This window comes from Tasmannia lanceolata, unplaced genomic scaffold, assembly GCF_043159265.1.
Source record: "Tasmannia lanceolata isolate RefF3 unplaced genomic scaffold, GAP_Taslan_0.1 ptg000016l, whole genome shotgun sequence".
In the NCBI taxonomy this organism is placed as follows: Eukaryota; Viridiplantae; Streptophyta; class Magnoliopsida; order Canellales; family Winteraceae; genus Tasmannia; species Tasmannia lanceolata.
The window spans coordinates 6,685,523-6,709,554 of record NW_027518693.1 but is presented as its reverse complement, the minus strand read 5'-3'; the positions used below and the strand labels follow the sequence as shown (position 1 = coordinate 6,709,554).

Below are 24,032 nucleotides of genomic sequence, written 5' to 3'. Positions count from 1 at the left end.
CAATATGTTGGAAAATAATTTTCTAAGTTATTCAAGAGATATTTAAGAAAGTCACAGTGCACCCATATGACTCGGGTCGGGTTTCGAGTTTTTTTCTTTAAACCGGGCCACACCCAAGATTGAGTCGGGTTTTTCAATTTAAAACCCGACCCTACCCAAAATTTCAAAACCCGACCCATGTTATTTTCGAGTAGGGTAAAACTCGACCTAAGTTGCAACCCTAATATTAATACTAGCTCTCCGACGAGAACTCTATATATATATAAAAGTGACTTAAGTCCGTACTTTGGAGATTGTCCCTCTTTGTAAAAAGTACTACACTCACTGCTTGCTATTGAGTCGGGGGTGAGCCACACGTCATGTTTTGATTAGATGCCACACGCCCACTTCTAATTAGTTGTTAATTTGTACACCCAATTTGGTCGATTACCATTTAGATCAACTGATCCTCTTACCCTTTTTAACATATTTATTGTTAATTTATCAAAAGTACGGGTACTCTTGTTATAATATAAATAGTAATTTTTACACACTGTGAAACGGTTGTTACTGACATCCATAAGTCAAAAAGCGTTGGCATTCACGCAGAGGTTGGACCGAGATGGGGCGAGCCGGCAGAATTAACGGCGCGGCGCTCGTCACAAACAAAGCCTAATAACGACAACCGACGCCGTTTGCAGCTCAGCATTTCCCGTCATCTCCTATTTTAAATATTATAATTATATATTCTAATTATTTCCGATATTTCGTAAGCCCTTAAATTGTTCCTAATATCCTCAACTTCTGATTTTACCTGATCTATCCATGGAAAAGCTCGAGATCTCGTGAAAATCTTTCAGGTAGTGGTTTTTGTTTTTGTTTTTTTTTTCCGATTCGGTTCGTTTTTCATTCGATTCTTTTGTTCCTCAAGTTTTTGGGAAATTAGGGTTTATACTCTCTAGGGTTTGTTCTTTGTGATGTCTTTTGTTTCTTTTCGGGGTTTATTTCTCTAGGGTTTGTTCTTTGCGATGTCTTTTGTTTCTTGTCTGGGTTTATTTCTGTTGTTACTGCGTTGATGGAAGAATTCATTTCAATTTATTCGACTTTGTTATCTAGGAATTAGGTTTTGGTGATTTGATCTCATGGTTTTGTAGAATTCAATCTCTATGATCAATAATTTTGTTCTTATTCTTATTTCTATGTTGTTTTGTGAGATTAATTGTATATATCTCGATTTGGAGTAAGATAGATGGGCTTGAGATTAATTTTGTTCTTATTCTTATTTCTATGTTGTTTTGTGAGATTAATTGTATATATCTCGATTTGGAGTAAGATAGATGGGCTTGATGTTGTTAAGTTGTTTTTTTTAATTTTTTTTTATGGTTTTTTTGTACAGGTTTCTTATGGTTTTTATTTTCGGTTCTTAGATTTTAATAGATGGAAGCTTGTTTTTTTAATGTTTAAAATTTTGGGAGTGTGTTGAAATTTGATTGTTAGAAGGATATATTCTGTGGGCTTATCAATGTTTGGAGGCTCAATTTAGTACTCAAGAAACTTGATGAGCCCGATTCTGACTCTGTTGAGTTTAGGGTTGGATCTTTGTGAAAGAACTGATTGAATACTTTTACTTGAGTATGTTCTGTAACTTTTTTGAGTAGTCTACTTTGATATTTCTTTTTTTTTTCCTTTTTGAAAGAGATGATCTATTCTAGTTTCAAGGGCAAAATTGACGCTAACATGAAGGCATACCCTTCCTTTACCTTCACTCTCTGTTATATTCCTAGATCTAGTAAATTTTTTCTGATTTTTATGTTGCGCAGCATAAATCGTCTAGTTGAGTTGTAAACAGCTATTCAATATTTCCTTTTCCCTGTTGTTTAGAAGCTGATGTGATTTTCATCAAGCTATAGTGAAGGATTAATAATATCTGAGAAGCCTGCTCGAAATTTATGCCCGTTAGTTTATATTCAAGTATTATTATGCATCTCTTAGCTTTCCATGCATTGTTGTGTTTTTTTATGTTATTATTGGCCTTGCCCTAGTAGATTATTTTTTTCCTTCTTGTTTAGATTTCTTAACTAGTTTTAGGCAAGCAAAGCAAATAGCCAATTTTTTCTCCTTTTGGGGTTTTAAGGTGGTTATAGGGTTTTTGTCATTTTGTATTTACAAGTTATATGATTATTTCTGTAGTTCCGCTTTTAGTTTATGAAATGCTATTGGAAGCTTCCATCCTTCGATGGGGGGAATTTAATCTCTTTAATTTATCAGTCAATAAAATTTGGTTTCTAAATGATTTTTCAAATCTGTAAAACATGCATTTTGTGTACTCTAAAACTTGAACTTTTCTAGTGGGTCAACTTTCAAATAGGTACACTTTTAGAAACCACTTTTCCTCACCTTTGGATGACAATTTTGCTAGTGTTTAGATTGTTAATTAGAAACTATTTTTGGATGCCTTTGTTGCCAAATTTATACTAACTGGCTCTAGGACGATGATGAAGACCGTTGGCATTACTTTAGGCTGGGTCAAAGCCATGGGGCCCAATAATTTGCATATTTGCCCAATAGGATTTTTAGAGGTTTTATTTCGATGGTATTTAGATTTAGGGATTTTATTTCCATGTTATTTCAATTCCCTATATATATGAGGGCCTCATCTATTGGACATTTAGGCCCTGTTCATTTAAGATTCTGCCAACCGATTGCGAGTCCAAAACCCCAATTATTTGACTCAAAATTTGTGTTAAATATTGCGAGTCCAAAACCCCAATTATTTGACTCAAAATTTGTGTTAAATTTTGAGTCCAATAATTGGGGTTTTGGACTCACAATCGGTTGGCATAATCTTAAACGAACAGGGCCTTAGTTCTTTGGAATAATATTAATTGCAGATTCTCTACCCTCAATCTCTTATTTCTTCCATCTTCTCCCCCCACTTTCCCTTCCCCTCCTCCTCCTCCTCTTCTTGTTCTTGTTCTTCTTCTTCTTCTTCTCCACTCTTTTCTTCTCTTTGTCTTCTCTTCTTCCCCTCTTTCTTCCCTTTCTCTTCTTCTGGCCTGCATCAACGGTGGGCGTTCTAGAAGTGTATTGACGGAAGTTAATTAGCAGTACTGATTAGATATCATTATTTTGTGGATTGCTTGATGGGATCTGTTTTCATTTTATTTGAAGTGAGGAGACTAGACCTCTTTTCCTGTAATGTTGAAAGCTTGGCTTTTGAGGGCATTACACATTTCTTATGTATTTCTTTCAGAACAAATAGTTTATTTACTCAAAAATGAGATTTGCTATAACTAGGTGAGCTAAAAGTAAAAGGTTCAGATCTTGTTGGAGACCTTTTCTAATATGAAGAGAAGTTTAAGAGATCTTTTTGTGGTCCACCGAATCCGCGAATCGGCTTTTGTACTTGTTGCTTTGAATTTGGAAGGCCCGTAATTTCTTTGGATGCGGTCTTTTCCCTCTTTAACTTGAGACCGGCGTATGGCAAATCTTAAGTACATCATGGATGTGGAGGTCGGTAAGGCAGACTCAGATATGTCTAATAGGAGTTAGATCACCCAAATTGAAGAATGACATAATGAATGAGCTGTGTCATTGGAAGAGCAAGTTTTGTTTTATGCGCTGATAGGGTTGTTACTTTTTGGGGGATAATGAATATATTTTTGGGGTGTTTGTATCCCACCAGCCTATTTATGAGATAGACCATTGTGTGTTACAGTAACAGAGATGCCATTTGACATACAGTTTGTTACTCCCTCGAATTTTTTGATTCGGTAATAGTGTTGATCCGGTAATAGTGCTGAACATGTGTTAGATTATTTTAATTGACTCATTAAGAATCTTTTATGATTCCATTCAATAAAAAAATAACAATCTTTTATAATCTTTTACCCGCAACTTGTATAATATTAAAATAAATAAATATACAGGTGATCCAAAGATGAAAACTTGTGTGGGTAGGTAGTGTTTCTTTTCCTTTTTCCATTTTTAGGCTGGTAAGCTTTGCTTATTTTGAACCTGTGTTTAATATTTCTCGAACAGTTCCATTATTGGATTTGATTCTCTTTTAAGTTCTACAATATCCCAATGCAGTGGTTAGGGTGGAGGCATCACATAGTTTCACATTTAATCCTTGTATATACTGATACATTTCAAGGACCTACGCTATGTTGTTAAAATCTTACGATTTACGATTTGACTCGTAATTCAAATCGATTCGTGGGTTAAACGATTCAAATCGGACGAAGAATCTTTTTTTGTAAAAATCTCACGATTCAAGTACGATTCGACTTTGAATCGTGCGATTTGTACGATTTTACGACCTTGTCTGTTTTGGATTTTGAGAACTGATTGTGATTTCAAAATGAAAATCATTTCAAAATGCTTTGTTTATTGCTGACATTCTTTGTATGATGATTATTATAGATTTGAGTATGTAAGGGTGCCAATTTTGGCTCGGGCTCGGAAGCTCGCTCAAGCTCGGCTCGGTAAAAGCTCGGCTCGAATCCTTAACGAGCCGAGCCGAGCCGGCTGGCCAGGCTCGTTAAGCTTAACGAGCCGAGCCCGAGCTAGGCCCGGCTCAGCTTGTTAAGGATTTAATATATTTAAATATATATTATATATTAATTTATATACTAGAAGGGTTGTCCAGGGAGTGAAAGGGGGAGGCAAAATATGTCACTTCTTTTTTGGTACCCCATTTGTTTCTTGGACCACCCCCCGTGGTGTAAAAAGAGTAGTCAAATTACACTAGATAGGGCTGTCCAGGGAAGATGAGGGGTGTGAATATATCATTGACCTTAATATAACCCAAGCTCGGTAAGGCTTGCGAGCCTGGCCGAGCCGAGCCGAGCTCGAGCCTGGTTCTAGCCCGAGCCGAGCTGGGCCGAGCTCAGCTTGGCTCGGCTCGTTTACACCCCTATGAGTATGTTCTTTGTTTACTGTTGTGATAAATTATATAATGATTTATGATATGATGAATATAGTTTGTGCTTTGTTTAGTAATTTATTGTGTGATGGATATGGTTTGTGCTTCGGATTACTAATCATGGAATTTTATATTTAATTTAATAGTTTCAAATGGAAAATAGATAATTACTCATTCTATTCTTATTTTTTACATTTTTTTTATATTTTTAAATATTTTTCTTATATATATATATATATATGAAAGCATCTTACGATTTACGGTTTGAACCCTGTTACGATTTACGATTCGATTCCGATTTTCAGAGCCTTGGACCTACACGACTCATTCAATTACACATTTTCTTCATGTTGAATGTATGGTAATGTTCTTTAACCCCTCACTCATGGCTTTGTATTGGCCTGTCAACTGAGTTTCCGATGATATGCATTTAATGGTGATTCAATGCCCAATGATGTTCAGTAGTTCGTTTTAGTTATAGGTTCATAGGTCACTTGATTGAAAAATAAGCTATTGAATAAGATGAAAGTATGCATTCACTATGATGGATGAGCTTATGGGAAACAAAGCAGCATATGGAAGTGTCATGTGAAACACAGGAAACAAGAACTTATGCAAGCCAAAGCTGGTGAAGAACTGAAGATTAAACCTCTTTTTTTTTTTTTTGGGGGGGGGGGGGTTAGGATTTGCAAGAAGGATGATGTATGAAGAGGGTAACAAATGTATCTGCAGCAAAAAGCTGGGTAATGGAGGACAGTAATGATAATCAGAAAAAATGATATAATGGTAGTGAGAGTGAAAAATGGAAGCCAACCAGATACCAAGAATGAATTCCTAACAAAGGAATCCACAAAACAAAAATGTATTTTCTTTGCTTGAGAGTGCTCATAAAATTAATTAAGAAATATATGCAAAATTAAACAATCTAAAGCTTGTATCCATAGTTGCATTCACAATTAGAACTGTTGTGCATAATATTCTTGTGTCCTGTGGGTACTCATGGTTATATAGATGCCTTAATGTGTTCTCTGCCTGTCGTTGTTTCCTCTCTATCCCCAGGTGCAGTGTCCCAGAATCGTATATGCATATATTACCGATTCATGCATGCAGTAACTACAGTATAAACCATACAAGAGCATCTAAATTTTCCCTAGCAGGTAAACCATACAAGAACATAATCTGATAGTACCTATAGAAATGTATGTAGTGAAGCTACAAATATTTTGGCATTGTTCTACATATATATGTAGTCAATAAATAATATTGACATTTCTGAAGCTGCATTATAAAAAATGAAACTTCTTGGTGGCTGGGCAATAATGTTTCCTTAGTCATCATTGACTGACTTGCTGATAGCGAACTGGTTTAAATTCTGCTAGAATAATGACTCTTTCAATCAACAAGCATTACATTACACTGGGAGTATCTTTCAAAAAAGAAAAGAAAAAAGCATTACACTGGTAGTAACTTTGTTAACATAACTCATACCTTAACCTTTTTCTATGGATTATATCAAGAATTTCGTAGTATCGTTCGAACAAGTAAATTGTTTTTAATTTGTTCTATGGGATTTTGCTCTTTGGTAGGATTAATGAAGCTTGATGATTCTTCAACCAGGAGCAAAAGGCGCTTTACCGATCTTCTCAGCTCACTGATCTTGATGGTTCTCCTTAAAGGGTTTTATCCTAGAAACGTGGTCAGATATGCTCGGAAGGTGGTACCGTTTTGATAAGAAGTCCTTTGTAATCAAGATCTCTCAGCAACATGGACAGGTCAGACACATCAGGCTTCCTTAGCGGTGGAGGTCCCAAATTAAAATTCCTTTTGTAATCTAGATCTCTCAGCAACATGGACAGGTCAGACACATCAGGCTTCCTTAGCGGTGGAGGTCCCAAATTAAAATTCCTTTTATATTTTCATTCAGCTTACTGCACGGACCCACTCAATAGTAAAGCAGTTGTACGGTTCTGATAGAAGAGCCACATTCTCGGGCTTTGAGCCCCCACCCCCAAACCCCATTGCATCTGGCTTTATCTTCCTTCTCAAAGAATAAAGGATGGATCTCAACATGACTACTTTTTTTTTCCCCGAAAATGGTGAGCTCAACTGTTCTTATACGGAAATTGGACACATCCCAAATTGTGGACAAAGTGATAACTTGGGTGATACGGCTTTGCGCCTGGACTGCCTTGGCTATGGGATGAGCAAGACTGCCAAAATCGGCAGTTCTCAGTGTAGTCTTGATATTCTTTCTACCCAAGTCTCAGATGATGGTTGTAGGTTGGTTCTTGGATTAGGTCCAACACCAAGTGTGCATCCTGATGATTATTACCCAATTGCCCCTGCCAAGATCAAGGAAGGTGCGACCCTATTTGGCCAACGATTGGCTTTAGACAGTGGTTCTCAAATGCTACAACTTGGGCTTTCCAGAGCGAGAGATGATAGCCCATCTTACCTTCATAACCCGTTGCCCTCAAACGAAAAAAGACTACTGTTTCCAATCGTAGACGACGAGGGTTCGACTTCATCCAAGAGGAAATCAGGTGGGTACATACCGTCTCTACTCCTGGCACCTAGGCTGGAGAGTAGCAAATGTTTTCCAGAAACACATGGGATTTTAGAGCTGGGTCCCACTGCCCATAGTCATCTACAGTTCAGTCCTGAACCTCAAGTAACCACTGATTGTTCAGTGGGCACGATTTCTGACACCGTGACCTCTGGAGGACTTTCCTCTCACCGGAGCCACCATCCTAAAAAGTGCAGGTTCAAAGGGTGTTCGAAGGGTGCTAGAGGGGCATCTGGTCTCTGTATTGCCCATGGAGGTGGGGAGAGGTGCCAGAAACCTGGATGCAACAAAGGAGCTGAAAGTCGAACTGCGTACTGTAAGGCCCATGGGGGAGGGAGGAGGTGCCAGCGCTTGGGCTGCACTAAGAGTGCCGAGGGTAAGACTGAATACTGCATTGCACATGGTGGTGGGAGGAGGTGTGGGCACCCAGGGTGTCTTAAGGCGGCACGGGGCAAGTCAGGTCTGTGCATAAGGCATGGTGGAGGGAAGAGGTGCACCGTGGAAGGATGCTCCCGCAGTGCCGAAGGGCAGGCTGGGCTATGCATCTCACATGGTGGAGGGCGCCGGTGCCAGAATCCAGGATGCAACAAAGGGGCCCAGGGTAGCACATTGTATTGCAAAGCCCATGGTGGGGGGAAGAGGTGTGTGTTTGCTGGGTGTACGAAAGGTGCAGAGGGTAGCACACCCCTATGCAAGGGGCATGGTGGGGGAAAGAGGTGTCTTTTTGATGGTGGTGGGATCTGCCCTAAGAGTGTCCATGGTGGGACCGACTATTGCGTTGCTCATGGTGGGGGGAAACGCTGTGCTGTACCGGGTTGTACCAAGAGTGCTAGGGGCCGTACTGACTGTTGTGTGAGACATGGTGGGGGGAAGCGGTGCCAGTTCGAGAATTGTGGGAAGAGTGCTCAAGGTAGTACTGACTTTTGCAAAGCCCATGGTGGAGGGAAGAGGTGCACGTGGGGCCAGGGGACTTGTGAGAAGTTCTCAAGGGGAAAGAGTGGGCTGTGTGCGGCTCACGGTAGTATGATCCGTGAGGACGGTTTGATTGGTCCTGGACTATTCAATGGGGTTGTTTCTGCTTCAACAGTGGGTAGCAGCTTGGATAATGACTGTTCTTTGGGAGCAAGCGCGGTTTCTGATTGTGCTGAGTCATCGGAAAATGCGGGGCGAAGGCAACAACTCATACCCCCTCAGGTATTGGTTCCTATGTCTATGAAATCCAATTCATTCTCAGGGTTGCAGGTTATTGAGAGGGAGGAGGAAGGAGGCAAAGGAGGGAATGGGAGCAAGAACATCAACTATCTTGCTCCCGAGGGGAGAGTGCATGGTGGGAGTCTCATGTCTCTGCTTGGAGGAAATCTGAAGAATGCTGTAGATGGGATGTAAGTTTGGTTGGAGAAATGTCTATAATTAGTGTTCAGTATTGTATTTGGTATGTATTACTGATATTAATAATTGTTGGATTTGGGTGGGTTTGGAAGGGCGAGGGGGTTGCACATTTGGTATGTTGTAAGTTTATCATTGTAATGGGTTCTGAAAGCTTTGTATGTGAAGGTTTTGGGACCTGGACTCATGTCTCTACAAATAAGAGATGTTGTCTGATTTGCAACTCTAATCTCAGTTTTGGACTGCTTGGGAAAAGAAATGCTTGGTGTATGTATATGCATATACACCAAGCAAATTCACATGCAACTAGAGAAAACAAAAAGGAATACATTGATCTCTCTTGCCTTTTGGCAATATTCTCTAGTCTTTATTTTTAAACCAATCTGATTGATTGGTGACGGCTTGTTTTGTTGGGAGTTTTAGCAGCCCGCCCAGAAATGACTTTAATCTTTTATTGTTTTCTTTATTTTGGTAAATAAAACAATGTGGAAAAACCCATTTTAAAAAAGAGGAAAGTGTCCTGAGTTATAGCTCGGCTAAACTTATGTGAGCTATAGCTCAAAAACACATGTGGCCCCACATTTTTGGGGGATCCAAAGTATTCATTTGTAAGGCCCTTCCATGGATAGGGTATGTACCAAAAATCAGCCCTATATGATCATCCTAATCCTGCCATTTGTGGAGGGAAAAAATGGGTAGAAATATGAACACACATTGTCGGTCTATTTTCTCCTCAACCTTTGATTGGGTGAGGATGATCATACGGGCTTGATTTTTGGTACACCCACTATCCGTGGAAGGGCCTGCCAAATGAATACTTTGGATCCCCAAAAAATGAGTGGCCACATGTGTTTTTGAGCTATAGCTCCGATAAGCTTATCTGAGCTCAGGAACACTTTACTCTTTAAAAAAATGATTTTCTTAATAATGTGAGGAATGCCATTAACAAAACAAGGGAGTGCCTATAAATTTTTTCTCACATGTACTATTTCCGGCCGTGTTTGGTCACTATGGAAAAAATATTTCGTGGAATATTTGTAGGACCAATTGTGAGACATTGGCGGGGAGGGAGAGGATTGAGAGAGGGTAACCGTGAATGGAGCACTGAAGAATAGTATAATTGTTTTTTCCACCGTCTCTGCCTTCTAAACTCTCTCCTCCTCTCCTCCTCTCCTCCTCTAGTCCTATTTTACAATTGGGCCTACAAATATTTCATGGAATAATTTTTTATGCTGACCAAACATGTACATGTTGCAAACTTTTCCTACTGTACAAACTACAAACATGAAACGAGAAAACTACTTAGGAAAGAATACCATAATCAAAACAAGAGAGTGGCTATATCATTTGCCCCATTTAGATTTTCAAGAAATATCTGGAAAGGTTTGACTATTATTAAAATTTTCTACTCTTTTGACAAGAGAAAAACAGATGACGAAAAAAGATTACTTTAATCGACCCTGTACAATTTCCACGAAGACACGGACCTTTAATCTATGATTATATCCCACTCAATTAACTATAATCATATTATTTCCCTCTTAATTATGGAAAGGAAAAATATTTCTGAGTAAAAAATGTTCGGTCAGAAAAGTTTTTCTTGCAAGCAAAGTCCGTTGTCAAAAGTCAAAAAAAAAGATCGAGAGGGTAGACTCGTGCCTTGAGAAGTTTCCGGACAAACTTTGGAAAAGGAATTCCCAGGAAACCACTCCTGTCTTTTTACCCCGTTTTTCAAAATTTTTCCCATTAACAACGGAAAAAAACCACCCTTTCTATCATAGACTCTCTGTTTTTTTCTCCTCATTCTCCGTCTATCTGCAAACAAAATCAGCTATGTTTTTTCTTCCCTCCTCAATACCCATCTCGTTTACTGGATTTTTAGTCTAACTTTCTCGATTTCAAACCATTTGAGGAGCTCTAATTTGCATTTTTGAGAAGAAAAATATGTTGGTTTAAAGAACCCTCTTTTTGTCTTTGAAAATTTTGATTTTAAAGACCAAATCACGCTTTAAATTGCCCTAGATCTGCAATTAAATGCAGTTTCAAGGAAAAAACGACGTGTATTTTTAATTTCTTCTCAAACAAACTCGTCTCCTTCTCTCTTGTTTTTAATATCTGAATTTCTTAAACCCTAAAAGTTTGCCCTAATTTTCCCTAGATCTGCAATCAAAATGCAAATTTAGGGAAAAAGTGATCTGGGCTTTTGTATTTTATTGATTTATTTATTTCTAGGGATCTAAATTATTCTTTTCCTCCCAAATCTGCCATGGAAATGTGATTCCAAGTAAGAAACAATTGGGGTTTTTGATTTCATCTGTAACTTCGCCATAATTATCATATTTATTTTGATAAAAATTCGCTTTTTTGTTTTTAGCTGAAAATCAGATTGAAAATGGTTTTTTGGGAAGGATATTTGAGTGATGAAGCAATGGGGACTTTTGCCCCAATTGTAGTTTACTGGTTGTATGCTGGAATGTATCAGCTTTTGCCTCCTTTGGATCGTTATCGCTTACATACTAGAAAAGAGGAAGAACAGAAAAATTTGGTGCCCATTTCATTGGTGATTAAGGGTGTTTTGCTACAACAGCTTGTTCAGGCGGTCGTCGCCCATATACTGTTCTTGGTCAGTATCTACACTTACAATAAGAATGTGAATTGGGTTTTTTGATTTTGTTTTTATTTAGAACTTGATGAATCTTATCAGTAGTCATTCAATGCCTCTACTTCACTTATCTATATTGGATTTGGGTTATTTAAGATTTTTTGTTTAAATATTGAATGCGTTAATGGCTTGTATTGTTGTAGAGATGGAGATTGGTTGCATGGTTGTTATCTCTTAAGTGAGGTATCTAAAAAGTGAGATTTGAGCCTAAGAATAAACTAGTTTGCAAACTAGGTAAATGTTATAGTTTTGTGGGTTGCTTTCATTTATATGATGAAACTAAAGAGCAGAAAAGATAGTTTGTTCATTTACTGAGTGATGGTTAGATCCATGCTGCTCTCTGCGCAGCACTCTGAACCTGTTTCTTCCTTTTTTTTTTGGTTTGAAAATGGTGGAAATTTATTAGGATAAAGAAAACGCCGCAACCGAGATCGTCGGGAGTACAACAAAAGATCAAAGAAAAAACAAACAGGGAGAGTCAGGGAGGAAGATAATCAATGATCTCCAAAAAAAGCCTGTCTGCACCAGAACGAGCGAGATGGTCCACTTCTCCATTAGCTGACCTCCTTACATGTTGGAAGCATATACAATTACCCTCTACTCTGTCCCGAATCTCATCAATCATCGTAGTCAACCTCCAAGGGAAAGGCTGTCATATATTAAAACTCTATGGTTGGATCTCTTGGGATCTTCAGCTATCAAAATCAAAGAAAATATTCGCTTTAATAGAGATAATAAGCATACCGTTAGCCATGATGGATGGTTCCTCCTTTTCCTTTTCCTTTTCCGGTGACCGTGTGGTGTCCTTCCCCACGTCCTTTAGCTCAGGTGAGAAGCAACCAAGGTCTTCTCTCCCCTCCTACTCTTCTTTGGTCGATGGAAACCTCCTCTTTTGATGTGAAAAGAGCACCCGTTCTATGTGTTCTCCCAATAAAACGAGAGAGAAAGAGTATGTGAAGAGTATGGGAAGAGGGACCTATAGGGTATATATATTTACAACATGCAAAAGCTTCCATCAAGCTTATTGCTTCCAAAATTAGGCTCTTAATCTCACCAAAATGGTTTAGGCACATTGCCTTTCACCCATTTGCCAAAGTCAAGAATGTTTCCATCTTAGGAATGGCTCACGCCCTTTGTTTCTTTTAGAATGGGCTCACACCAGGCCACCAAGAATGAAACATTCTAACAGTCTCCTATATGTCCGGCGTGGGCATTCACATTCTTATTCTTTACGATTGGCATGCCTTACGTGTGACGGCTTTTCAACTATTCCGTTTAGTGAAGACAGAGGCAATGAATCATGTAATCATTTGATTAATTCAGCCTAACAACCTCCCCATGGTCATATAGCTAGTATCCTCACAAACATAAATACAGTCAACCTTATGGTCCACTTTATGTCTTTTACCGACATTTTGCCCCTTTTATAACGTTCATTTTTGTGCACAAAACCGAAAAATGGAGAAGCAGATATCGTTAATATATCAGGATCAAAACTTAAGGTGTCATGTTTTTGGAGTTGGCTTTCTAATTTGACTTGGGAACCTGTAAAATGAAAAGCTTTAAAGATGATTTGGAGTACTATGATTGAGGGCTAACTTCAGATTTATGTCATCTGTGCATAGTATTGAAGAATGATTTGTTACATGCTGCTGGATTCTCCATTGAAGTGGTATATTTCATGTCTCTTGTTCTCTCTTCATTGTTTTGATTAATTTCCTGTGGGGATTGCTTAGCCGATTATTTTTATTTTGAGGAATTATATTGTGTATGGCCCTATCTTTCTGAAGAAAACAAGGGTGGGGAGAAACTACAGGTGAGGATAACTTGTTCAATGACCCAACAGTTCTATTGGGAGATCCTAACCCTTCAACTTGTGGCTTGTAAAATGGATGGTCCGGAAAATCAAAATGCAGCGGTCTAGAAATCTTGACAAATTAGAATATTGGGATTATCCCAATTTAGGGGATTTTATGGCCCTTCCTTTTAGGTCCAGTAGATGAATAGTTTGGATCACCAAACCTGTGGACCATAACTATGCTTTTGGTGCCATTATTCTTCCTTGGAGAGTTATGGGTGGGTACCATGTAATTACTCTTTATATCACCTAATGCGAATACTGCATAAGAATGACTATTATAAAATCACCATTCAGAAAAAAAAAATGATTAATATAAAAACCAGAGAACTTAGAAGTTTACAATTTAGCTAGAAATATGAAACACTTTCTCCAGGAGAGTCACTTATGCTCTTAATTGCGAGTGGTTATTGTGGTTGCCTTGAAAGGGGAGTGATTGGGTTGCTCAGGTGGCCTTCACCAGGTGCTACACTCCCACTTAGGCTCCTTGGTGAACGCTGTTAAAGTGAGTGTATGAAGTGGTTCCCATCATAGGGCTTACACTTCTATCTTATATTTATTATGTACTAATGGGCCCTATCTTTATATTATCACTTATGAGTGGCATGCATGTAATATTGGGGAATAAGCACATATATAATATATTTTTGGATTTTCTAGGATATTCTGAACCTCAAAGATTCTCCATTAATGCATTCTCTTCTTTTTACCCCTCATCCTTGTTCTTTTCTAAATTACCATGTTTTAACATATGCCTTCAACAACTATGACTACAAGGTAACTAAAGTATGCCTTACCATTGATTATTAGGGAATAAGATAATGGCTTGGTAAGATAAAGGGGAGTGTTAAATCGACCCCCATATATCTTAAATCGACCCCCATATAGGGTGGTGCTCATATATATATATATAGAGAGAGAGAGAGAAAACGGTTCCTACACATATGTGTAGAGAGTTCTCTACACTAGCTTAAAATACAGTGGGGGCCCACATTGTTTGGTTGATCCAAGCCATCCATTTTAAAGGCCCTCACATAGATAGGGTGTCTACAAAAAATCAGATCCATAGGATCATCCCAACCCTACGATTTGTGAAGGTAAAATGGATGTCTTTAAACCTTCACAAATTAGTCCATTTTTTGCCTCCACAGTTCGAATGGTTAGGATGATCCAATGGATTTGATTTTTTGTGGACACTCTATCTATGTGAGGGCCTTAAAAATGAATGGTTTGGATCACCCAAATAATGTGGCCCCCATTCTATTTTAAGCTAGTGTGTAGATAACTTATCTACACGTGTGTAGGAACCGTTTTCTCATAAATATATATATATATATATATATATATATATATATATATATATATATATATATAGAGAGAGAGAGAGAGAGAGAGAGAGAGAGAGAGAGAGAGAGAGAGAGGGTCGATTTATCACTGCCCAAGATAAATTATAATGAAAATATCTTTTATTGAATGGTGAAAGATTTTATTAATAAAGGGTCAATACAAGAAAAACCAAGATCAAAACTCAACTCAACTCAACTCAACTAAGCCTTTGTCCCAAGCTAGTTGGGGTTGGCTAATGAACCAAGATCAAGAATCTCCAAAATCATAGCTAGTTCAGAACAATAAATACATCAAAGAGGAAGGAAATCAAGCAGCTCCAAGTGAGTTCTCTCGGCCCAGACTGAGCCAGATCTGCGTCGCTATTAGCCGACCTCCTAACATGCCAAAAAGATGTGTTGTATTTTTTTGGCATTCACAAACCTCCAAGGGTGAGGATTCTTATGATCCATTCATCTAGTTGCGTTCAAGGAGTCTCCTTCCACAATCAAGTGATCCAAGTTGTCGTTATCGGGGAGTTTAATGCCCAATAAAATAGCCATCACCTCTGCTTCATTGGAGTCTTTGATACCAATAGGGTGCAAGAAAGCCCACTTTTTTTGGCCTAGCCCATCTCTCAGGATCCTTCCCACACCAGCTGGGCCCGGGTTATTTGAACTCGATCCTTCAAAGTTTAGCTTCAGCTTTCCTGGGCCAGGAGGAATCCACTTAGTAGTAGGAGCCCCCTTCCTCCCGAGCTTATACAAACCCCCTCCAAAAGTGATTCAGGGCATAGCTAGAAGTGTCATTAAATCACGACATACCCTCCTTCCATCTGCACGTTATATAAATCACCTTCGCAAAATTGGACTGAGATCCTTTGGAGGCACTCTTGAATAGGTGGCTGTTTCTCTCCTTCCAATTTGCCCATTCCCTAGCAAGCAACACTATATCGATAATCACTCCTTTTCTTGGCCAAGGAGAAGCTAACCAACTATCAAGCAGATCTTTGAGCCGGCTTGGGAACACCCAAGACATCCCGAAGCGTCTAAGAATCCGAGCCCACACTTTCTTAGTGAATTTGCAATGAATGAACATGTGTTCTAAAAATCCCGTCTCTAAATGCAAGGGGCAGTAATTATTATGGAAATATCATATATGCATTTGACTGATTGCTAAATTTGTTACCGAGGTATGTAAGAGGCCTTAACAACAAAGCCATGAGTATTATCAATAAAAATTTCTACAACTATCAACTTGATTTTCATTTTCTTTTTGCTTGGTACTTGTTATTTATATTGATGTGAACCACCATACTTCTAATAAATAGTTCAAATAAATGAGCACCCACAAATTTTTATTTTTTTTTTTTGAAAATTGACAAATTTCATTAATAATCAGCGTGGGGACAAGATGTCCCACGCCAAGTACAAATGCGGATATTAAAGCAATTACAGAGTTTGCCACATTAGTTGAATTTAAGGAAAAATGACCAACATGGTCACCCTAAATACTCCTTCCTTTGCTAAGATGTCCGCAACCTCATTAGCCGATCATCTTCTATGTTCAATTCTTAGTTCCAAAATTCGTATAAGGTCCAAGATCTCAGCAATGAGCCCTTGAATCTGCCAAGGACCCCTTGAAGCATTCGCAGCCCAACTAATTGCATTAGCTGAGTCCCCTTCCACAATTATTTGCCTCAAATCATGTTCAAAAGCCCATCGTAGACCGAAAAGAGGGGCTCTTACTTCTGCCTCATTTGCATCGCATTCTCCTACCGGTTCTAAGTAGGACATGATGGTTGATTCTCTTTCATCCCTTATCAGAGCACGCACAATTATTGTTGGTATTTAATAGAATGATGATACATGGAATCATAGTTTTAAAACTCCCCCGTGCCATCGTGGACTCCCCCGAGTCGACTCCCTTTTACCTTGGCCGCGTTCTGCGTTTTGTGGCTGCGCTCCGCGTTTTGCCCTATAGTGTCAATAAAAACTCCATTGACTCTCCTGAATTATGACCGCATTAATTGAGTACTCAGACGCATCAACCTAGTACTCGACTACGTTGTGCCGAGTCGACTAGGATTTTCTTCGGCCGCGTTCCGCACCGCATCCCCGTTTTTAAACACTGTATGGAATATATGAGACCTTGATCCTTCAAGATGTTGGAGTATTGTTGATGCAGCGTAGGGAGAGAAGAATAGAGGAGAAGGATAGAAGAAGAAGAATGAGAAGAAGAATGAGAAGAAGAGGAAAATCAGGAGGAGCAGGAGAAATCTTAGAAGCAGTAATCTCAGTAAATCATCAAAAAAGTGAATATAAAGTATACAACTGGCTGATATATAGGCAACAAACAAATAAGAAAAAGACCAACATGTCCCTAAAATAAGTAAAAGACCAAAATAACCCTAATAAAGCCAAAAATCCCCAAAATATCCCTACGAACAACAAATAATCCCCAAAATGTCCCTACAAATAATAAAAGATACCTATGGGGCCCTCTGAGTGCAGCCCCGCCTAGAATAAACCCGTAAGAGACGTCTATGATCCCCATCATATTGGATACTAGATAGTTGGATAACTCTATTAGATCCTTTAGAACAATTTAGAGGATCCATGTACTCTATCCTTGCTGTAGTAAGTACCCATATCTATATTTGGGCTTCCTAGTAAGGAATGCCGTTGTTCATTTAAATAAGAAGATAATGGTCAGCGGGGAGCGCATTTAAGCCAGGTATCTTTGTAACTATCACATGTTAAGTGATTAAGTTAAATAATTAGAAAAAAATATGGCTGGAAAAGTAAAATAATGAGAAAAATATGGCTGGCCATTCAAGAGCTCAACATGTCATGAAGATTTGATGTCATTATTTCTGACACCAGAAACAATAAATATCTCTGGATGAGATGTATAGTAAACACATTCCCATGTATCATATTATCTCATTATATAAACACTTCTTCATAGAGATTAGCAGTCCCATGTGCATGTGTTATATACTTATATTATCTCCTTATATAAACACTTCTTCGTCTAAAGCAAGTTAAGTCCGATTAAAAATTCTAAACTAGAGAGGCAATTGGAATATATAAGAACCAAACCTCAACGGAATAGTTCCCTTCTCCAATAACACATGAAATTATGGTTGAGAAAACTAAGCAATCATCACGGTCTTATTTTTTAAAATATCAATATATTTAATTTTTGATATTTTTTTATACTGATGCTTTTTGCTTCATTACTTTTGAGAATTGTTGCTTCTTGCTCTCTGTCCCGCTGCTGAATCCCATCCAACTCATGCTTTTGAATCTGCTCCACCTCCCACTTCATGAAACTATGACTATCACAGTTTGACTTTGGTTTTTGTTTTCTCATTGAGAGGGTGCATAAATGGTAGCATGGTTCTAATTTCTAAAGATACTCTAGTAAGATAGATATTGACAAGTTAACTATGGCAGAGCTGTTTTAAATTCTGTCCCATTCATTGATTGACCAAATTTGTGAACTTGTGATAAGGCCCATTGAGCCCTTATATTGTTTTTTATATTTTTCTGAATGGCTGATATGAGTATGCAAATGCCAAATGGCCTTTTAGAGTTGTTTCCCTTATTGCGAGGGCTTAGGAATTTGTCCATTTCAATTTTTGCTACAAACGAGTTCAATAGATGTAGGATTGGAGGCCTTTCTTGTTTCAGGTTAAAGTGTTTGCATCTATTGGACCTCTTTTAGTTGATATCCACAGCAGGTAGACGAAATTTTAGCAATATTAATAGTTCGTTCATATTTCTCTTAATTTTAGAAATTTCCAGCAGCTTGATGCTTTGTTTTGGCTCTTGATAGCATGCAATGTCACTTCTTGTTTCAGAATTGAAAATTGTCATAATAAATGTTGAGCATCATGTTGGCATTAGGTTCCTCGATACTCAGAAATAGAAAAGAAAATGCTAAAACACACTTTCGATGATACTGCGGTATTAGGTTTTCTTGCTTTAGGTTGATTTAAGGCACTTCAAGAGTGCATCAAGGTATGAGTTATTTACTTGGTAAATACTTATAAATCACCTGCAATGATTGGATGCTGATGGTAAGGTCAATCTGACTGCTAAAAAAATATGTGTACATCATTGCATCCTCTATTGTGTTGCCATCTATTAAAAAAGAAAAGATGAGAAGAAACAAAAGACGGCAAAAAAGAATGGGGAAAGAATTGTTGGGAAAAAACCCTTTCACGCTTTGATCGAACCTGTGAGGAAACGATTGAACACAAACAATGGAAATATACTAACCACAAAAAATATCAACAAACAACCACAATCAACACAAGAGAATTTTTACGTGGAAAACTCCTTCAACGTGAAGGATAAAAACCACGGGACCTTTCTCGGAGTCCACCCAAATCTCCATTATAATACTTTAGGTACAAAACCTAATTCTCAACATCATCAATGGGATAAACATCCCCCATTCCAACAACAATGGAATCCACAAATATGAGTGAAGACAGAGCAACAATATCAACTCCAAACAAGAAGAAAAAAGGTGAAGAAAATGGTGAAGATCTCATCCAAAATCTGCTGTCCGTAAACGACCCAGAAACCTGATTTAGACAACTCCAAATCACAATCCAATCGTTCAGAATGTAGATCAAGATGTCACGAACTTGCTGTCCAAAAATCAGCTCAATCGGACCACGGTTTGATCACTGCTGCGCAGAAATCCTATTTCCTGCGAATTTCACTTCTTTTTTTCTTCTATTTTGGTTGTTCTAGTGTTGCCAAAGATTAGGGCTGCACTTAGAGATATGTTTTAAGTATAGAAAGACCATATTGTCCCTCTAGTTAAAACAAATTCCAAATAAGCCCTTATTGGGCTGGACTTAAACCCAACAAGAATTCGTTAGGATCGGACTCAAAACGCCATGACATTCATTCCTAATGTACATATATACTATAGATCTTTCTAATTACAAGTATGCCATTCATATATTTAATAGTGATGGGCCTCATCGATAAACATAAGTAGCTGTCTTGTTATCAATGATACCTGAATACTGATATGGATACCGACACGGACATGGGAATTGCGATACGACTCTGCATTTTCCAAAATGTAGGACACAGTTATGGATAAGAGCATCCCATGCCATCACATAAGACAGATTACATCTATAAATGCAATATAATAAAGCTTCACTAGATTTATCTTATACGATGTAATTGTTGATAAATTTAAAATAGCATTTGTAAGACTCACATTATGATTGCAAATATAAGATGTGGGCAAAAACATGATAGTTAATTTAAATGGAGTGGCATTCATTTATAAGAAGACAATTATTTGACCAATAGAACTATCCATAAAGTATCCGTGACGTATCCGAGTCTCATGCCGTGTTAAAGACGATATGTTGGGGTTTCAGAAATATCCGATTGTCATAGCTTGTTATCACATTATAACCTCAATGGAGCATTAACCTTGAATCCCAGTTCTTCTGTGAAGGAGTACCAAATAAACTTGCAGATGGTGTGTGCCATGGCTTTTTATTTTGCTTCCACGCTTGACCATCCTACCACATGTTGCTTTTACTCTTCCATGTGATGCTTATGTCTTTTTGTTACAGCTGACCTCGAAGGCAAGTTCAACAGGGTTAACAGTGCAACCGTCAATTCCAGTTCAATTTGTGCAGATTATAATTGCGATGCTGGTCATGGACACATGGCAGTATTTTGTGCACCGCTACATGCACCAAAATAAGTTCTTATATCGCCATGTACACTCGCAACATCACAGATTAGTTGTACCTCACGCAATTGGGGCCCTTTACAACCATCCACTAGAGGGTCTGTTGCTCGACACCCTTGGTGGGGCCATCTCATTCCTCATCTCAGGGATGACTGCACAGACGGCCGTGTTATTCTTCTGTTTTGCGGTGATCAAGACCGTTGATGATCACTGTGGGCTTTGGCTGCCTGGAAACATTTTCCACATTATTTTCCAGAACAACACTGCTTACCACGACATTCACCATCAGTTGCAAGGCACTAAATATAATTACTCACAGCCATTTTTCCCTATTTGGGACAAACTTCTTGGGACCCACATGCCTTACAGTCTAGTGATGCGCCAGGAAGGGGGATATGAAGCACAGCCGATGAAAGACTAGCATTGAATCAGCCCTTCCGCGATTTGTAGCTCCCATCACTTCTATTCTTCGGCGGTGATTGAGCAACCATTCTATGACTTGGATCGGAAAAGTTGAATTCAAAAGGTTGAAATCCAATAGGTCCCAATAACTAACAACTCGCTGTCGAAGGATTTCTACAAGTACTGCAGAGTCTTAGTTATCAATTCTCCTTGTTTTAATTTATTAGTGAAGCTCCCTTTTATAGTATCTTGTGCAAAAACCTTCAAATTTCTTGTACAATCTCTTTGTTGCTAGGTATGTATTTGGCCTACTTCATAAATTGGCTCCTTGTGCCCATTGCAATTGGTTGAGTGTTTGTTGGTGGGTGGTTACGTTAATTCATCACTACCCAAAAGAAATTGTATCTTTCATGATTTGAATTATATGTTACCATTAGAAAAAAATGATTTGAATTATATGTTGTGTATTGTGTGACATGCAGGTTTCTTTCAGTAGGATTAATGTATTGAGTTTATATACTTCTACTGCTTATGCGTTCTTTTGCAGAAATAAAAAACATCTGATGTTGTTAAAGCTTATATTATCTGAACTATCTGTTTGTCTTTTTGAGGGACTGTAACTAGTAACAGAACAGAGCAGTGGAATCTTGTGTTGAATCACTTAATTTGCCACTTTTCTTTGTCCTTAACCATGGCAATCGGAATTAGTAAGAAAAATGAAATGCGCGCTAGTCCTTATCTAGCTGGAAAATGAATATGAAGTGTGCATGTGGTTTCCATCATAATTTCCTCTTTAGTTTTATTATTTTAGTGATTTTTGGCATATTTTATCCAGCAAGTGTCTATGTTTTGATAGTTTAATTGTAACTTCTAATGTTATGGTGTTGTGGGGAGCCAATCATGTATGGTTATTTGCTAATTTTTCTATCTAAAACTAGAGAAAGAAGTCTACTCCTAGTGAGCAACTAATAAGAATTAACCTTGAAAATTTTGATAAATGGTATGAATGGATGAAAACAAGTGAAAAAAAAGAACAATAATAACACGAAAACATCGACAAGAGAGAAAAAGAAGAAGAAAAATGAATAACCACAAGTAAAGCTCTAACTTCCCCCTCAAAATCAATATTTAGGCATCGTTTCACACTGTTGCAACCGATTGTGTGCCCCAAACTGATTATTGGACTCCAAATTACGTTTGGTTTGGAGTCCAATAATCGGTTTGGGGTCCACAATCGGTTGCAACAATCTGAAACGAGCAGTGCCTTAGGATTGAAGAACTGCACACGCATTTGTGTCACAGTGGTTGAATCTGCTTCACCTCTTCGGATGAGAATCGTGATTTAACCACTCCCTTGTTCCAATACCAGCTGGCCCTGATTGCCTTTGGAACTGCCATCAAAATTATGTTTGATCACAGCCATACGGCTGGGTCTTCCAATGTGGTGAAAGTATGTGCCTTGGACTTATTCTTCTAGTAATCTATTTCCAATTATCTAAACCAGTACTTGATTGCAACGATTTGACGGAACACTAAGGCGCTGTTCGTTTGAGATTATGGCAACAGATGGTTAGCCCCCAAACTGATTATTGGAATCAAATTACAATAATTTTGAGTCCAATAATCGGTTTCGGTGCTCACCATGGCTATCATAATCTCAAACAAACAAAGCCTAAGGCCCTGTTAGTTTAATATTCTGATAAACGACTGTGACTCTGGTGCTGATTATTGTACTCAAATAATTGGAATTGGAGTCACAATAACTTATCATAATCATACACTAACAGGTAAGGCCCTGTTAGTTTTGGATCCTGAGAACCGATTGCGAGACCAAAATCGGTTCTCAAAATCCAAAACCAACAGGGCCTTAACTTTTACCCCACGACAATAGTAGGTCAAGCTTAACTTCTGTTAATTTTGAGTCCAATAATCAATCTTGGAATCGCAATCGGTTATCAAAATCCAAAACAAACAACGCCTTAGCTTTTACCCCCATGATAGTAGGTCAAGCTTAACTTTTACCAATGGACCTATTCCACTCTTGAATGATTCAAACATTACTACTCTCTTTATTCTCTCTCTGTCTGTCTCTCTCTCTCATTTAAATAGAATGCTTACTGAGAGAATCCTTAGCTTGGAAGCCAATAAACAAAGGATGGAACTGAAGGGGACTTCATGTTCATTAATAACTAATATGATTTCAACTGGGGTAGGAGTAGCTGTTAGGAATCTTCTAAGAAACTTCATGGAACTGAAAGCTTCTTATATTCCAAGGGAAGGAAACAAAAAAAATAATATCTTCACATGCTGATTACAACCTTATGTTTAGCATTCCTCTTGAAAAAAAAGAACAAAAATTAATGGAAGGATAATTTTTTTTTCCAATTTGTCTTCATTGTTGAATTAGCTGCAAGGCTGAGGAAAATCATAGCTTTTTTCTATGACATAGGATATATCCCCACGCCAATTTTTAGGGCGGGACTATTATCTATGGATGCGCGCAATCACCTGTAAACTACGTGCATCGGGGGATTTGAACTCGCGTCAATGGGGAATATACCTATGACTTTAAGCCAAAGAGCCACACCTGTACGAGTTAGGAAAATCGTAGCTGGGAGAACATAAAATAGAACTTTTTTTACAGAAAAATTAAAAAAATTAATTGTTTACTTAGCTTAGTGGGACATAATAGGACACTCCGATGGACGGTCCGAATTAAAATGGATCGTGATCATGACGTGGAAAGTAGGATCCGAAGAACAATCCGACTCCGACCCGACCGATAAGGACTTTAAATGGATCGTGACTGTGACATAGGTGGATCTGACCCGAAGTGGATCCGTTGACACCTTTATCTACAGGTAGAAAGTTTCTTATATTTGAAACCATTGCATCAAAGAAGTCAAAAGCCTGGGCCCGAACCCAAGCTCGTTTAGAAATGACTTCAGAACCACCTAGTTCTTCAAATCCTACTCCTCTGGTAGCAATTTCAGAACCTTTTAGTCCTTCAATCTCTCTCGCCATCATGGTCGAACCTTCAGATCAATCCCAGATTATCCAAAAACTGCAACAAGCAGTAGCAGAACTCACTCAAAATCTCCGCCATCTCTCATAAGAGAATGCTGTGTTGAGATCCCCCCCAGGTTACGGTAACACCTCTTGCACCACCGTAACCTATTCCTCC

General features: G+C 38.3%; 2 protein-coding genes across 5 annotated transcripts; both read left to right on the top strand.

The window, feature by feature from the left end:
- The first annotated feature begins 687 nt into the window (after nucleotides 1-687).
- On the top strand, nucleotides 688-9,212 carry LOC143848142 (uncharacterized). Of its 4 annotated transcripts, none has more exons than XM_077356985.1 (3): nucleotides 783-839; nucleotides 5,966-6,063; nucleotides 6,524-9,212. In XM_077356985.1, exon 3 carries the CDS (start codon nucleotides 6,963-6,965, stop codon nucleotides 8,856-8,858), a length of 1,896 nt encoding a protein of 631 aa, XP_077213100.1. In that variant the 5' UTR covers nucleotides 783-839; nucleotides 5,966-6,063; nucleotides 6,524-6,962; the 3' UTR covers nucleotides 8,859-9,212. The 4 variants fall into 4 exon arrangements, with proteins under 4 accessions (XP_077213098.1, XP_077213097.1, XP_077213100.1 ...); XM_077356984.1 differs by having other exon boundaries at nucleotides 785-839; nucleotides 6,493-9,212; XM_077356983.1 differs by lacking the exon at nucleotides 5,966-6,063 and having other exon boundaries at nucleotides 688-839.
- A 1,377-nt stretch (nucleotides 9,213-10,589) lies between these two features.
- Nucleotides 10,590-21,323, top strand: LOC143848743 (very-long-chain aldehyde decarbonylase GL1-9-like). The gene is made up of 2 exons (XM_077357768.1): nucleotides 10,590-11,481; nucleotides 20,325-21,323. The coding sequence occupies exons 1-2, from the start codon at nucleotides 11,251-11,253 to the stop codon at nucleotides 20,865-20,867; spliced, it is 774 nt and encodes a 257-aa protein (XP_077213883.1). The 5' UTR covers nucleotides 10,590-11,250; the 3' UTR covers nucleotides 20,868-21,323.
- Nucleotides 21,324-24,032: the final 2,709 nt, after the last annotated feature.

Excerpts from the sequence above, each read along its gene's own strand:
- LOC143848743 (XM_077357768.1), top strand. The coding sequence starts at position 11,251 with ATGGTTTTTTGGGAAGGATATTTGAGTGATGAAGCAATGGGGACTTTT. Across the intron at positions 11,482-20,324 it reads TCGCCCATATACTGTTCTTG|CTGACCTCGAAGGCAAGTTC; the intron begins GTCAGTATCTAC and ends TTTTTGTTACAG.
- LOC143848142 (XM_077356983.1), top strand. The coding sequence starts at position 6,963 with ATGGATCTCAACATGACTACTTTTTTTTTCCCCGAAAATGGTGAGCTC.